This window comes from Desmodus rotundus, chromosome 12 (genome assembly GCF_022682495.2).
Source record: "Desmodus rotundus isolate HL8 chromosome 12, HLdesRot8A.1, whole genome shotgun sequence".
Lineage (NCBI taxonomy): Eukaryota > Metazoa > Chordata > Mammalia > Chiroptera > Phyllostomidae > Desmodus > Desmodus rotundus.
The window spans coordinates 39,722,548-39,738,796 of NC_071398.1; the positions used below are offsets into that span (position 1 = coordinate 39,722,548).

Below are 16,249 nucleotides of genomic sequence, written 5' to 3' on the forward strand. Positions count from 1 at the left end.
GACGCAGTTGGGGGCGGGCTCACCGAGGCACAGGTGCCATGGCTGCCACAGTAGGATGAGCACTCCTGCAGGCCGCAGTCAGGGCCCCCCCAGCCTGGCTCGCAGGCACACACCCCAGGGGGCCGGCACTGCCCTCGGCTGTGGCAGCCCCCCGGGCACAGGGAGAAGCGGAAGGAGGCATTGAAGCCCAGCAGGTTGTAGTTGGCATCGCTGAAGAGGTGCAGCAGCATCTGAAGGCACAGGTGGGCAGGGTCCAGGGACCTGACTGGGAGGTGGTCCACTCCTGTCCCTCCCACCCCTGGAGGTCCCCACCGCCTTTCTTTGTCTTTCTCCACCTCTCTCTGTCCCTGTGTCCTTCTGTCTGATGCCATGCCCCTCCTGCTGTCTCTCTCTCCCTCCCTGGGTGCATGTACCCCCTTGCCCTACACTGCACTGAGATCCTCCAGCCACAGCCCACAGCCCAGCCCCACCAACCTTGCCCGAGGAAGCCTCAATGGGTGGGGGCCGGGTGCTCCCACTCAGACTGGCGAGCAGGGGCCCTCGGGGGGAGTCGCCGTCATACACGAACAGGTAGTCATATGTGCACTCCGTGTCAAGGAACAGGAAATCCAGGAGGATCCGGTGCTGGGGGCTCGGCGCTGGGTGGTGAAAATAGAGGGGCCAGGCTCCAATGTGGACCCTTTCCTCATACCTCCATGCAGACCATCCACAAACACTAAAGCCTGCTCCGCATAATGAGGAGGCCCAAAGATGAGTCCGATCTGGACCCTGCCTTGGAGGGGCTTCTGGTCTCATAGTCTAGGGAGGTCAGGGTTCAGGCAAGGAATTAGAGTATCAGCCCTGAAAAGGGCTCCTGAGATCAGGCTGAACATCCCCCACTGTTCAGATGGGAAAACAGACGTGCTGAGAGAAGAAGCCCATCCCAGTGATCAGACAGAGCTGTTCCATTTTCTCTTGAGCTGCAGACACACCCAGGCCTGGGGGTTAGGGCCCAGGCCTGGGCAGAGATACATACTCGCAGATGGAAAAGGCACTTCTTCTCCCTGAACGAAAGCTGAACTTTAGAGCACCACAGCTCCTGTCTGCCCCCCCCCCCCCGGGGTCTCACCTCTGTTTGTTGTGGTACCTAAGGGCACAGACTCTGCAGCCAGACTGCCTGGGCTCAGATCTTAGCTCTGCCACTTACTAGCCACTAGCTGAGTAACCTAGAGCAAGTCACCTAACCTCTCTGAATCTGCTTCTTTTTCTGTAAGTGAGGATATAATGGCGCTGTGGTGGATTCACACTTCTTGGCCGCTCCTCCCATTGAGAGGTGAGAGCTAATGCTGTGTCCCTTGTATCTGGGAAGAGCCTCAGAGACTAGTTTGACCAATACACAGCAGCAGAAGTGGCATTCTGGGACTTCTGAGGCTAGATCAGAGGAAGCTTTGCAGCTTTTACCAGGGCCACGTAGAATTCCCCTTCTTAGAACACAGCTATCACATTCTGAAAAGCCAAAGCCGCAAGAAGGGACCACATGTGGGCATCCCGGCTGACAGCCTCAGCTGAGCTTCCAGCTGACAGCCAGCATCATCTGAGAGCCCTGAGCAGGAGCCTTCTTGGATGCCCAGCCCAGGTGAGAGAGGGTTCAGATGCCCACAGCCCCAGCTGACACATGAGCACGCCTGCGTGAGAGGGGACAATGCACATAAAGTACGTAAGGGGCCTCGCGCTTCCTAAGTGCCACTATTCCTAGCACTGTCACTACTCTTGCTCTCTGCCAGGTCTTGGTTCCAGAAGATTCTCTCATCCCACACCTCACACGAAGGGCTCAGGGACATCTTCTGGGCTAGTGAAACTAGACCTGAGTTGCACCTCTGCTCCTGACCTGCTGGAAGACCCTGGGCCAGCCCCCCACCCCTGGGGAGATGCATCTGCGCTTGCTCACTGTGGGATCCTCGGCCACTGCCATTGGCTCTCTGAGCCTTGGTTCCCTTCATGCAGAATGGGGATGAGTCTTCGCATCTGCTAGGCTGCTGTGGGGCTCTCAGACGGTGCCCTCACACCAGCACCAGTGACCAACACCTCCTTCCTGGCCTCCCAGCCTCCATCCTGCCCGGATGTGGATCCGGAGTGATCTTCCCAACTTGACATCTGGCCCTGGCCCTCCCCTGCTCAAAAGCCCTCACGGCTCCCACCATCCCCAGGAGAAAGCCCAGCTCTCTACCCTGTCTCACACCACCCCACTGCTCGCAGCTCTACCAGCAGCTGGGCCTTTGCACATGCTTCTCCTTCTGTCTGGAATGCATTCTCCCTTCCTGCCAGCAAGCTTCCCCATCTCCTCCAGGGAGCTTTCCCTGATACCCACTGGCTGGGTTAGGTGCCCCTGTCAGGGGTTCTGTCTCCCCTGCAACCTAGGGGGCTCACAGGGCAGGGCCTGGGTCTAACTCATCTGGGGTCCCTCCCCAACATTGCCCAGCACAGAGCCCAGCACTGAGCAAGGGCTCAGGAAATCCTGGATGAAGCAACGAGGAAACCCACAAAAGCCGGAATGCTGAGCGGGCAGCTCTCCCTCAGGCTGCAACCAGAGCCATGAAGAACTCCACAGCAGAACCCAGTCGTGGTCTGGAGAACGCAGAACCATTCAGCCAGACCAGACAAGAACTCCCCGCCTTAACAGCCTCAACCAAACTATAAAGCTTAAAACAAGTCTATCTTTGTTTAAGTGCCAGCCAAAGACAGGCTCACCATCTGCTTTCTCCAAGTTCCTCTGTAAGTTCAAGGTCTCCTTTCTCCTAACTCAACATGGGCCCAATGCCCATGCCATCTGAACAGAGGCCCAACCACAAAACTCCTGCTTTTCAAAAGCAAAAGCCTCTTACTCATGCAGATGTTACAAGGATGAGGTACACCGGAGTGTGAACATGGTACAAAATTGAGTGATGCGGTGGTTTCTTTCTTCGACAGGTAGGGGAACGTGTTGATTCTTAGAGGTACGAGGCATTGGGAAGAGTGGGAGATCAAGGGGGATCTGGAAGTCTCCCAGACTCCTCCCTACCCCAACATCCAGCCTGTTGGTCCCCAGTCTCACTGGTGAAACTTCACAAACATCTCCCAGTGCTCTCTGCGCCTCTCCGCCTCCTCAGTTCCTGCCCCAGTCAGAACTCACCCTCTCCGGCAAGACTAGCAAACTAGGTCCCCAGTCCACCCCCACCCAGCCTGAGAGCGAAGCCCCACCCCTGCTCAAAATCCTTTGTGGCTCCTCTTCAATCCCAAGAGCAAAGCCGAGCTGCTCAGCAGGACACTCAAGGCCCTCCTTCCCCTGCTTCTGGTGCCCTCTTCACCTCCTGGCCAACAGGCCAGACAAACCCATATTCAGCTCCTGAGACACAAGGAGGCTGTTCCCTTTTCTCACCCAGTAAACTCCTAAGCATGCTTCAGAACCCTGCTCCAGTGGCTGCTCCTCTGTGACCCCCCAGCAGCGTCGTCTCACGCCCCTACAGGTTCCCCGCCCCGACCCTGTACCTCCTTCTATTTCAGACCTGGGCACACGGTGTCCCCACCCAGACTGGGGCTCTCAGGGCCAAAGGATGAGTTCTACCCCCAACACATACACATACTTCCCATTCTGTTCTCACCCCCAGACAGAAATGGCTCCAGAGCTGGGACAGACACACATGCCAAGAAACAGGCTTCATCCGTACATACCCCACACAACAGCCGTACATAAACAACACATAAAACATAAATGAGGTCATGTCCTTCCCCTGTCCAAAACCCCTGCACGGCTCCCAGGGCCCCGGGATAAAGGCCAAGCTCCGCAGTCCACAAAGGGAGGCCCCGCATGATCCAGGCCACTGAACCTCTGGCCTTTGCCCAGGACATCCTCTGGGGGACCCCCACCTCTCCTTGGCGGCCAGCCCCTACATCCACCACCAAGGGAGGCCTTCCTGGACTTCTCTGGCCTCTGACCGCCTTTGGATTTCTCTTCTACCTCCCTACTGCCCCCAGGACGGTCCTACATCCTCTGTCTCCCCTCAACCTTCCAGCTTCTGGCTCATGATTTGTCTTCTTGTATTCTGTGTTCTAGGGCACTGCATTTCTACTTCCTCCAAAGCACCATCCCCTCCTGCATCCAGGCCTTTGTACAGGCTGTTCTCCTTGCCTGGAATGCCCTTTTGCTCCCTGCTACACATGCCTCTGGTCTCAGATGTCACCCAGGCTAAGTCACTTTTTCTCTGGGCTCCCTACTCCCTGGGAGTGAATGTGTCTCCCCCACTGTACTGGGAGCTCATGAGGGTAAGACTGGGGCCCTTGCAGAGTTCCCTCTTCCCAGACTGCTCTTCTTCCTCCTTCTAGCTGATTCCTGTTGGTCCTTTATGCCTCAGCTCAGACATCTGCTCCTCCAGGAGGCCCTGTCTGCTCTCTCTGGTCCCCAGGTCAGGCACCTTCTCTGGGATCCCCTACACCTGTGGGGTTTCTCCATCACGGTACCAACCACTCTGGACTGTCAGTATCTATTAATGTGTTTGTCTCCCCCACTAGATCCCAAGCCTCAAGCCAACAGGGACCGCTGGGACTGCCTTGGTCTCTGCTATGTCCCAGTACCAAATGCAATATGTAGCACATGAATGATTGAAAAAATGCTTTTATTGAAGTACTTTAAAAATAGCAAGAGTAACAATCCTAATACCATTTACTGATGAGCACTTACTGGTTGCCAGGCACATTAAACACCTGTTCTTATGCCCTGGTCAGTGTGGCTCAGTTGGTTGGGCATCTTACTGCAAAGTGGAAAGGTTGCTGGTTCGGTTCCCAGTCAGGGCACATGCCTGGGTTGAGGTTCCGTCCCTGGTCAGGGGTATTCAAGAGGCAACTGATCGATGTTTCTCTCTTGCATCAATGTTCCTCTCCCTCTCTTTTTCTCTCCCTTATAAAATCTTTTAAAGAATACCAGTTCCCATTTCATCCCAACAACCCTATGAGGTCAGTACTATTTTGAGGGGGGGTTGTATTTTTTAATTTATCTTCACCTTTGGACACTTTTCCATTGCTTTTAGAGACAGGGGAAGGGACATAGGAAGGAAGATAGAGAAACATCGATGAGAGAGAGAAGCATCGATTGGTTTGCCTCCTGTAGAAGTCTGGACTGGGGATCATAGGTGCCCGGAAGGGGGATCAAACCTGCAACCTAGATGTATACCCTGACCAGGAATCGAACCCACAACCTTTCAGTTCCGGGTCCGAAACTCTAAACAACTGGGCCACACTGGCCAGGGCTTTTTCCATTATCGCTTATCCTCCCTATACCCTCTTCTGCGGTGAGTACTATTATTATCCCCACTTGAGGGGAGGGGAAGCTGAACCTCAGAGAAAGGAAGTCACCTTCCCAAATTCACAAAGCTGGTAAGAAGTGGAAACCAAATTTGAAGCAAGGAGATTGGGCTCACAGCCTGAGGTTTCTAACAATTACTCAGAATATGCCCTGGCTGATGTGGCTCAGTGGACTGAGTGCTGGCTGGCAAACCAAAACGTCACCAGTTCGATCCCTGGTCGGCTGGGGCGCATGCCTGGGTTGCAGGCCGGGTCCCCAGTTGGGGACACATGAGAGGCAACCACATATTGATGTTTCTCTCCCTCTCTTTCTCCCTCCCTTCCCTTCATTCTAAAAATAAATAATATCTTTTTTAAAAATTTACTCAGAATACCTCTCACTGATGCTCCTAGCTTGTAACTGTCTAACTGAGTGTGCGGGCAACTCCCCCACCAGACTTCAAGGCCTTGCAGGACAGGGCCCAAGTGGGCTGCTTTTCAGAACAATGGGCCTAGACCAGAACTGGGCTCTGAGAATGTGGTGAATGGATGAATGACTGCACAAATGAATGAATTAGCAAATGACAGGGTGTGTGACCCACACCGCCCTACTCACCCTCGATGAGCCACTCGCAATTGCCATTGACGCTGTAGTTGCCCGCACCATCCGTCACGAAGCCTGGGGCCTCCCGCAGCACTTGCCGCTGCCCCTTACAGTCCCCGGCCCGGGCCCCAGGGGACAGCGGCCCCAGCACGGCCAAAGACAGGGCCAGCGCGGCGGCCAGAGCCCGGCCCAGGGCCATCACTGCCTCCGGCCCTGACCCTTACGGATGGAGGATCCTCCACCGTGTGAGGCCCTGAACGCGACCTCTAAGGACGGGACATGGTCTTGTAGACCAGGTGTCGATGGGCTCTGGAAGTCGAGGGGTGGGCCCTAGAGACCCATGATAGGCCCTGAAAATGGGGTCGCTGTAGGCGGGGCCGAGCCCTAGGGACCATGGGAGTCCCTTATAGACACAGGCCCCCATAGGCTAGCTGACCCCATAAACGGTGTCCAGCAACTACGGACTGCTGCAGGCCAAAACGGACTTTAGAGATGAGTGGGTCACCAGGGAGCAAAAGGTCCTGCAGCCGGGCGAGCGCTCCATAGAGGATGCAGGCCCAGCCGGGCCTGGCCGGGATGGTCCGGGAGGGACTCCAGCCGGGGGCGGAGCCCGTTCTCTGGGGCTTGGGTCTGGAGCGCAACGACTCAGTCCCTCGTTCACCCACCCGCGACTCCCTCCAGAGCCGGATAGGCCAGATCACAGAGTCGAGGGGACGCTCGGGCCAGAGCGGTCCCAGGAAGACCGCTGGGTGGGCGAGGGGGCGGGGCGGGGCGGGAAGGGGGGCGCTGTGGGAGAACTGGGGCCGGGAGAGGAGGCGAGAAGTAGCGGAGCAGCAGGGCAGAGCGACCCCGGGAGGACTGCGGAACACTGAACCCCACCGCTCTTCAAATGGAGACGTCCGGAAACCTCCCCGCCCATTTGTTCCCAGGCGCCTGTGCAGCGTTAACCTCCTCGGCCAGGGAAAAACGATTGCACATGCGCAATGCTAAAATCGTAACCCAAACTCAGGGTGCGGCTGGCTGACAAAGTATGCGCCACTTGAGGGCGCCTCTACCTCTGACTCGGGAAGAGAAGGTAAAAAGAAAAGAGCGGTGCAGTAAGAAGACTAGATGATTCATATCTTCAGTGCTCTCAAATTCTGGGTCAACATAACGGTCAGATTATGCAGACCTCTTCCAAAATGCCATTTCACAGATGGACACACTGAGATCCCCAGCCTGGAACGGTTCTTTCTCAGCCCCGTCTCTGAGCACCATCAATGTAAAAGAGGCCATCTTATAGATAAAAACTCAACGAATCTTCTTTATTTTGGCAAGAAGGGAAAAAAAGTCTTTCTGCCGGGGACCTGAGGGAGGCCCCTGGGGGAGGAGATGGGGGTGGACAGAGCACGGGTCCGAGGTCACAGAGATAGGGAAGGCTTCAGAGTCGAGACGAGCTTCACAATATCCGTCCCGGGAGCAGTGGCACAGGGTCGTGGAGTCCTCCTGGAGCGTCCCATGGGCAGGGTCCCGGCGATCCTCACTGGTGTTCCGAGGTCCGACGGGGTCAGAGGTCTCGGAGGGGGCCAGGGGGCCGGAGGTCACGGAACAGCGGGAGCCCAGAATCCGGCGCCGCTCGGGGCAGGGGCTGAGGGAGGGGATGTGGACAGCGGCTCCCGCGGGACCGTTTGGCACAAGAGTCAGGGGGTGGGGGGAGCGGGACACCTCGCACCCCTACCTGGGCGCGTGGGGTGGGGAGGGTCGGGAAGGCCCGGGATGGCCGAGCCCTGGGGCTGGGTAGAGAGAGGGTCCGGAGCCCGGCAGGGGCCCGGCGCGTGGCCCATGAGGCAAGGGTGGGCAGGGGTGTCAGACCGGGGGTGCAGTGCCCCCGGCCGTACGCATGCTGAAGTATTCGGTGAAGCCGGTGTGCGGCGACGCCGTCTGGGGCACGAGAGGCTGGTAGGGCGGCGTCGGGCCATCCCAGCTCGGGTCGGCCGCCTTGGGGAACCGAGCGGGAGGGGGCGGGGAGGCCGCGCCGGGCTCGGCCCTGGTCACCACGCGGCCCCTCGGGGCCACCGCCGCCGCCACCGCCGTCTCCTCCACCTGCTTCCCGGCCTGGGAGGGGGGTCAGGGTCAGAGGCCATCCGGGACCCACGTGGGGCAGATGCGGCCCCGAAGGCCCGTCCCGCTCCCGCCGAAGAACCCCCTCCCGAGGAGTGGGCGCCTGTGTTAGTCAGGGAAGGAGCGGGTGGTGGGGCGCCTGGGCAACGGGGCTAAATACTCGAGGGGCGGCGTCGGGGCGCGAGGGGCGAACTCCGGCGGCGGCCGGGGAGGCGGGGGCGAGCTGCGGAAGGCAAGAGGCGGGGGCACGGCGCGTGGCGTCTGCGGGGGCGTGCGCAACAGCGCCAGAACCCAGTCTGGCAGGGTAGGCGCGGGCGCTGGGAGATGGTCGCGGCGCGGCATCGCGGCGCGAGGGGTGCGGAAGGCAGGGGGTGGGCTCAAGCGCCTGGGCGCTGGGGGAGGCGGCGGGGCCGGGAGCGGGGTCAGGTACTCCAGGGGCGGCGCCAGCAGCTCCTCGGGCGCCAGGGGCGCGGGGCTTACGGAGGAGGCGGGCGGGGGGATGGAGAAGAGCTCCGTGAAGTTGGGCACCGAGTCGCTGATGAACGTCACGTTCCCATAGACGTGCTGCGGGAAGGCCTTGTCTGCTGACTCGCTGCCCCCGGGGCCCGAGGCACCGGCCGAGGCTATCTGCGATGTGCGCACGTGGTAGGGGAAGTTCTTGTTTGCCGCCGAGGGGCGTGTCATAATCTGGGGTGAAGGGTCAGGTGCAGGTTGAAGAAGCACTGGCCAGGACTAGGGCCTAAAGACCCCCCTTCACTTGGAACCCACCAGGCTTCCCTGAACCCTTCAGACGGAGCTAGGAGCCTCCCATGGGCTCTCCCTAACCTTAACCTTTGTCCTCCTTCACAACTCATTACTATGCCAGTGCTTCCTCCATCAGAGCCCTGATCGCTAAGTTATGACTGACGAGTTAAGCTTCGGAGCCCTGCGCTGTGCGGTATGATAGCCACCAGCCATATGTGGCTGTGTTTAATTTAATCAAAATTAAACTAAATTTTTTGTTTCTCAGTTACGCTAGCCACATTCAAGTGCCCAAATGGCCACGTAGATAGTAATTACCATACTGGACAGAAAAAAATTATAGAATATTTTCAGAAACACACAAAGTTCAATTGAACTAGTAGACCCTAGAATGTTAACTCCTTGAGGGCAGGAACTTGACTGTCTGTTCCCTGCTAAATCCCCAGTACCTCCTAGAATGGTACCTAGTACATAGAAGCTTTCAATAAATACTGGTTGAATGTAGGGCTGCCTCCCCATGAGTCTGGTAGAAAGGCAGGACCTGAGTACGTCTCTAGAAATGCATCCGGGAAGCCCGGCACGGCCCTCTAAGGTTGTGCTCAATAAATGAAGGAGCTGAAACCAATCAGCAGTGGGATGTCCGAGGTGAAGCTGTGCTGAGCTATCCTGAGCATTAGTAATGAAACTGGCTCAAGGTGAAACATAGCAGAAAGGGCACAGTGTTTGGCATTCTGAGCCTGCACCCCACCTCTCAGCCCCACAGCTCTCTGAGTGCGGGGTCTGGGGCACGTTGATTAAACTCTCCAGGCCTCACTGGTGGAATGGAACTGCAGTGCTTACTCCGAAAGATGAGGAAAGGATGGAAATGAAAACCACTGGTGCAGAGCCTGGCCCATGATGAGTGCTCAGCGTTTCTCCGCTCTCTGCCCCTTTCTGACTTCCTGCAGAGCCTCAACATGGACTCTCCTAGGAAGGTGAGTCTGTACCTATGTCAGGCTCAGGGGTAGCAGATCGAGGACCTGGCCGCCTCCCTCGGCTGAGTACCTTTCCTACACAGAGCACATGGTGGGCCCCTGGGATCAGGAGTCGGGGCCTTCAGTGATGCCTGTTTCCCTGTCATGCCAGATCTTGTGGACTGCTGGAGAAGGAGTAGGCTCAAAGTACCCGTCCTGCCACCAAAGGCCATGGAGCTCTGGCAGGTCACCTCCCACCTCTGGGCCTTAGCTTCCCTTCTCTGTATAGTGTGTCCAATGACCATTATGTGGGGCTGCTCTGACACTTCAAAAAGAGGGTAGGAATAAAAGCATATGTGTGTTCCTAGCATGAAACAGGCTGGTTTGAGGCAGGTGCCTCCTGAATGATGGATGAATGAGTGGTGTGTGGATAAATGGATGGATGGATGGATGGATGGATGGATGAATGTAAAAACTGTCACCCAGAAGGCTGGATAGGATGTACACCAGAGCAAAGAAGAGGTTTGCCACTGGTACCCTCTGGATGCCATTCAGATCTAGGCCCCTGGAGCCCCAGCCTGGCCCACCCCAGCTGCTTCTGCCCAAACAATGGCCTATGATGGAGTGACAGATTTGGAGAACATATGGGAGAAGGGTGGAGTAGAGACCAAGGGGCTTGGGGTAGGCAGTGGGGACACAGGGTCAGGAATGGGAATGAAGAGGGGGGCAAAGAAAGAGGGCAGGCTAGGGGAAGAGGCCAGACACAAGGTGGGAGAGAAGGACAGGTGAGAGTGGAGCCTGGGGGGCACAGCAGAGCAGCCTGCAGAACCCAGCAGGCTCTCATTACGTGTCCATTGAATGACTGAAGGGATGAAGTGAAGGATGTGGGCCAAGCGTCAGAACACAAGGTACAGGCAGGTCGGGGTGAGAGCCTCATACATTCTCCACCATTGGTTCCCCGCCCCACAAGATGCCATCCTCACCAGGAACACTCCATGGGCATACAAATGGATGCCCAGCTGGATGCCATTGACAATTTTCTCCCGAGCCCACTTGGGGATCCCAAAGTTGGCGATCAGGGCCATGACAGGAACTGCAAAGAACCTGAAGGGGAGGAAGTGGATTGGTAGAGACACTGCCTGGTGCCCTCCACCCCCTGGCTCAGCTCTCCTGCCACACACACACACAGGCTCCAGGTGGGTCCCAAACTGGAGGGAAGTTGTGTGACTTTCAGAAGCCAGAGGTTAAAAGAGGGCAAGATCCCCACTGGCCTGGGAAGTTCTGGGGGCCTAGCACTAGGTGGAATTGAACTCAATTCCACCCCACACCACATCCCAGCACCTGACAGGAAAATCAATAGGGAACTGATGAGTGGATTAGCATATGACAGGAACAACTGAGGACCCACTGCATGCCAGATCTGTTTCTAAGCACTTTACATATATAAGCTCACTGAACTCTCACAGCGACTGTGAGGCAGGCACAATTTCCACCTCCATTAAACACGTGAGGAAAATAAGGCAGAAGTTAATTGACTTGTGTGAGGTCACACAGGGATACACTGGGGGCCCAGCACATCTCACCAGAGGGTGTAGGCAGCAAAGAAGGGCACATAAAAGGGCTGTTTCTCCGGGAAGTGACGCAAGGAGACGAGCACAGCGTAGCAGAACCACACGTAAGCCGCCACCTGCAGCCCGATGAGTCCGTAGCCTGCCGGTGACTCGTATGTGTACAGTACCTGGCCCGGGTCAAAAAACTGACCCAAGGAAGAGGTTTGTCATAGCACTGGTCTCCTGCCCTCCACACTGGGACCCCAGAGCATACCCGTGGCCACCCAGGGGACAGAGGCACTTGGTCAGAACAGAAGCAACAGGAGAGTGAGGGATGGAGACAGAAGCATATAGAGGTGCAGAGAGGGACAAAGAGAGGCGGAGAATACACCTGCTACCATGGGCCCGACAAGGGTAAACACTGCCATGTGGAAGCTTTCAATTTGCATCCAATCCCTGAGGTAGGTCTTAGGATCACCCCACTTCACAGAGGGGTAAACTGAGGCTAAGAGAAATGCTTTTTGGCTGAAGCCAAAGCCAGGGTAATATTAAAGCCTTTGAGGAGGCCCTGCAGTAGGTAAAACTTTCCTAAATTTCACACTAGAGAAAACAGGTCCAAAGAAAGTGGCCATTGCCCAAGGTCAGCCAGCTAGGAGGTGGGCCAGCCAGAGTGGAATCCAGGTCTATGTGATTCCTGAACTCTTGGTCATGACATTGAACATAAGTATGAGAGATAGTGAGAGACGGAGGAGGGAGAAGCCACTCAGTGACAGTGAAGAGGGGAGGAACGCACTTAGGAAGACGGATGGGAGGGCAGGAAATCACAGGGCGGGGGAGAGAGAGCCAGGAGCAATGCCATGTGGAGAAGGGCTAGGGACAGTCGGAGGAAGTCGTGAAAGCTTCCTGGGGGGTAGGGGCAGGGCCTGGGCAGTGGTGGGTGGGACTCACCTTGGCCTCATAGATGAGCAGCACCACGTGGGTAAGAGTGTACAGGGTCATGTAGACAGACAACTTCACAGAGCCTGAATGGCTGATGCGGCCCCTGGCAACGGGCCATGAGGGAAGATTGCAGGGGTGGAGCCGTCAGGGAGGAGGAGTGGCCACCCCCCAGACCGTACCCCTTCTCCCACCCCATTCCCCAGCCCAGCCACTCCCCATTCCCAGCACTCCCTCCCAACCCAGCCTGGGCACCGTGTCACTGTGAATCCCTTCCCCAGAAGGATGAGCATCAGCAGGAAGATGAGGAAGCTGGAGGAGAACAGCAGCTTGGCTGGGAGAAGGGAAGAGAGGGGGCTCAGACACGGTGGCAGAGGAGCCTGAGCACCCACCCTGGCCCCCGTCATTCTCACCCAAGATCTTCACGCTCTCGTTGCCAATGCCATCGGTGGCATACTGGCCCCAGTAGATGCAGAAAAACAGGAGACTCAGAACTGAGGGAGGATGGGCCAAGAAAGAAAGGACAGAAATGGGCTTCGGTGCATCACTAACCCCTAGCACTGTGACCAAGGTGACCAGAACCCTCTTCCACCCCCATCAGGGTTCCAGACAGTTTACTTCCACTGACCTTCTAAGAGACCCAGGAGCCCAGGCCTCCAGCTGCCTCCTCCCTCAGGCCCAGGGGTCCAGGGGTCCAGCCCCTCCACCCTCAGGCCCCAGACGTTTGGGCATGAGGTCCATCCTCTCACAGGACTCTAAAGTTGAGATACTCTAAACCTCACCCTCCACTCCTGCTGCGGCCATAAACATTTTGTAAGTCGTGTGGAGCAACTGACGGCCTTTCAGCAAATCTAGAAGGGGTGTAGGGGAAGGCTGTTCACAGACAGGAAGGGAGAGCAGCTCACTCCCCCAGTCTTTCTTCCCCTCATACCTCCCTCCACCATGTGCTAGACTCACATCCAAAGTAACAGGAGAGGAAGAAGATGAGGACGAAGATGAGGAGGAAAGTCATATCTGTCTCCAGGATCCCTGCCGATTAGGTGGAAGGAAGAAATGGTTCGGTCAGGCAGATGTCTCTCAGCCAGCACCCAGCTCCAGGGTCCCTCAAAGATCCTGGCTTCTGGGTTCCCATAGGCTCACCAAACTCATCAGCCGAGAAGTGCCGCGTCCAGAAGGACTTGCCATTGGTGAGGACCATCTCGTACTCCAGCTGCAGCCCATCTCCCTGTGGGGAGGGAGTGTGGAGGTCTAAGTAGGGCCCTGAGCAGTAAGGGTGTTGGTAGGAAGGCAAAGAGGAAAAGAGCCAGGTGGCCAGCACAGCCCCTTACCCCACACTTGCTGAGCGCAATGTACCACCACCTCTCACGCACTGAGCGGAAGCTTCGGCCACTGGAGCAGCTCAGGTAGCGGGTTCCCTCCTCTGACACCACCTGAGGAGGAGCGAGAAGGCTGAAGCCTGTCCGCACCATCCTTAGGCCCTTGACCCTCACCACCTGCCTAGTCCCCCAGGCTGAACCCATACCTGACAGCCTGACCAGGCATACTGGGTGGTGAGGTTGATGACCTGGTTGTTCTCAGGCCTGATCACTGACTCCTTGGCCAGGCAGTCCTGGGGGAGGCAGGGACGGACATGGTCATTCCCTGGCCAGCCTCAATCTTTTCCCCCTCCCGTCCACCCTCCTCACAGCCCTCACCTTGTCCCCTGCCTTGTACACAGCTGGCCACTGGGACGGGTCGTCGAAATAGAGGAGGATGTTCTGACAGCACTTGGCCTGAAGGCCCAGAGATTTGGGAGTTTGGAGGAGCATGGAGAGCTGGGTAGCCCTTGCCTTGGGAGGCCAAGGGAACATCCAGCCTCACTGTGGGAGTGGTTGGGGAAGGCTCACCTCAGGGTATCGGAAACGGAAGTCCAGTCGTCCATAATCCGAGAGGAAACAAAATCTTGTCAGGAACACCCAGTCCTGGAAAAGGCGTGCAATCAAACCCTCTTTCCCAGTCCTTTGAGAAACTCTCCTCAACTGCATAGACTCTCAGCTTTTCTTCCCTGCCTTCGGTGCCTGGTTTCCCAAGAAGCATCAGGAGAACAAGTCACATCCCAAATTCCTCCGTGATCCCTTCACCTTGGGTCCAGGATTCCTGCCTCAGATGCCTCCTCCCCTCAAACACTTTTCTTATTCCCCAGGTGCCCTGAAAAAGACCCTCAGGATCCCCACCCCTGCCACCTTCTGTCCCAGACACCATCCAACTGACATCCCCCCAGTTATCCACACACCGCTGCCGATCCCAGAGACCACCCTGTGCTGCGCAATATTCCAAAAGGCCCTGTCTCGGTCCTGTGCAGGAGCGTGAACTCGAGGCTCTTCTGCGGAGTAAAAAGTGCTGTCCCTTCAGCACCACCTCGGCGGTTCCCCGCCCCCAACCCAAACTCCGACTCTCCCAAGCCGGTCCCCACTCCCCGCCTAGCTCTGACCTCAATGCCCCTCCTACAACCACCGAGGTCCCCGCTCGACCCCACGGCCTCCCTTGGCCTTAACCCTGACCCAGTCCTCCATCTCCCCCAGCCCCCTCCTCTCGCGGGTCCTAGCACCCCCCTCCCCGCCCCCCCCCCACCCCCAGTGAGGGGCGGCAGGGGGCGATGAGGTCCCTTCCCTCTCCCCCTCCTCCTTTCCTCTGGGGGTTCGGCGGGTGGCAGGGGTGGGCCAGGCACACTCACCTCTTTGGAGCTGAGGTTGCCCCGCACATACTTGGCCCGGGCGCGGGGGGGCAGTGGCAGCAGCAGAAGCAGTAGCGGCGGCAGCAGGCGGCGCAGAGCCGGCGCGCGCGGGGTCTCCATTCCGCCGGCTCTGGCCCCAGCCCCGGCTCCGCTCCGGCTCCCGCTCCGGCCCGGCGACGGCGGCGAGAACGCGCAGGCCGGCCGGCGCGCGCCCCCGTTTAAAGAGGCCGCAGGGCGCTGCGATCCCCACCCCCTCCTCTGGGACGGCCTGGTCCGGCCCCTTTCCAAACTTCGTGGAAGGGGACGCCCCTTTCCCACCTTCTCTACACCGCCCCAGCCCCAGTCTTCCCCTCTGGGAGTCTCAGTGATACGTCCGGCTCCCCGTGTCCTAAACTGAACTCACATTCCAAAAAGCCCTGCCTCCTCCACACTACCGTGTGGAGCCCACGACTCCCAGACCCCAGCTCGGTCCTAATATACCCTCAACTTAGACCCCACATCGTTCTTTGATTGCGCATCCCCACCCCCATGCCAGCCATCCCCCACTGGGTCCAGCGAAGGTACCAGCGTTCCACACCTTTTGCACTCTGTGAAGTGCCCACAGAGACACAGAGGGCAAACCATTTGTTCTAGGTCACACAACACGGAGGTGGCAGAGAGCCCTCAACCTCAACCACTATACACCCCCTTTCCTGAGCCTGTCTTGTCACTGCTTACCAACAGGGTTGCTGTGAAAAACCCATAAGCAGACTCTGAAATAAGTTGCTTGGGGTCAAACTGCAGTATAGCCACTTTCTCCCCATTAGATCTCAGCCAATTCACAGCCACGTAATCTTCTGGTCCAGTCCCCTTCGTGCCGGTACCAACCCTAGTTTTCCAATGGCAATGGGGAACCATGGAAAAACTTTGCAGCGTAGGGTCCAAGCCCTTCAGGTAGATTTTCCTGATCAGATTCCAAAACATTTCTAGCTTCATCCCTCTCCCTCCACTGCAGAAAATATGCTGGTTCTCAAAATAGCATTTTTAAAAAGTTTCTAAACCAGGGGGCCAAGCAGAAAACAGGCATGTGGAACACTTTCAAGGAAGAGTGTGGACCCCATGAAAGGGGCCTCTGACGCTTGGCTTGAGCCAATGGTCACCAGGAGGAATGATAGGTGCAGTGCCTCCTATCCCCCATTTTTCCGTTTTTCTTTTTTTTTAGAAGGCAGACATGCAATTCTTTCTTCCTTTAAAGCAAACTGTGTGATTTGTAACAGTAGGCAATTGATTAAAAAAATTAAAACATATCACAAGCTAAATAAAAGTCTGTGGGCTGGATTCAGGCCTCATCTGCCTTTCCTGCACACACACACACACCGTC

At 57.1% G+C, this 16,249-nt stretch overlaps 2 protein-coding genes across 8 annotated transcripts in view; both read right to left on the minus strand.

The window, feature by feature from the left end:
* Positions 1-6,648, minus strand: part of MEGF8 (multiple EGF like domains 8) — a 40,242-nt gene extending 33,594 nt beyond the window's left edge. For 3 of the 5 annotated variants that reach the window (XM_053915088.2, XM_053915087.2, XM_053915086.2), the window contains exons 1-3: positions 5,909-6,647; positions 475-638; positions 24-230 (exon numbers count right to left, since the gene is read on the minus strand). In XM_053915088.2, the coding sequence (XP_053771063.1) occupies positions 24-230; positions 475-638; positions 5,909-6,095 (558 nt within the window). In that variant the 5' untranslated portion in view covers positions 6,096-6,647. Of the gene's footprint in view, positions 1-23; positions 231-474; positions 639-5,908 lie in introns of all 5 variants that reach the window. The other 2 variants (XM_053915091.1, XM_053915089.1) reach the window with 1 other exon arrangement.
* A 524-nt stretch (positions 6,649-7,172) lies between these two features.
* On the minus strand, positions 7,173-15,083 carry TMEM145 (transmembrane protein 145). 3 transcript variants are annotated; one of them, XR_008425868.2, is made up of 16 exons: positions 14,890-15,053; positions 14,063-14,137; positions 13,871-13,948; positions 13,699-13,785; positions 13,505-13,606; positions 13,317-13,401; positions 13,134-13,205; positions 12,959-13,027; positions 12,590-12,670; positions 12,432-12,510; positions 12,189-12,282; positions 11,274-11,446; positions 10,674-10,794; positions 8,477-8,683; positions 7,614-7,990; positions 7,457-7,523 (listed from the first exon to the last, which is right to left on the minus strand). XR_008425868.2 is itself a non-coding variant. In XM_053916210.1 (15 exons), exons 1-15 carry the CDS (start codon positions 15,007-15,009, stop codon positions 7,742-7,744), a joined length of 1,692 nt encoding a protein of 563 aa, XP_053772185.1. In that variant the 5' UTR covers positions 15,010-15,083; the 3' UTR covers positions 7,173-7,741. The 3 variants fall into 3 exon arrangements, 2 of the variants coding, with proteins under 2 accessions (XP_053772185.1, XP_053772186.1); XM_053916210.1 differs by having other exon boundaries at positions 7,173-7,990; positions 14,890-15,083; XM_053916211.2 differs by lacking the exon at positions 7,614-7,990 and having other exon boundaries at positions 7,214-7,523.
* Between the last annotated feature and the right edge of the window lie 1,166 nt (positions 15,084-16,249).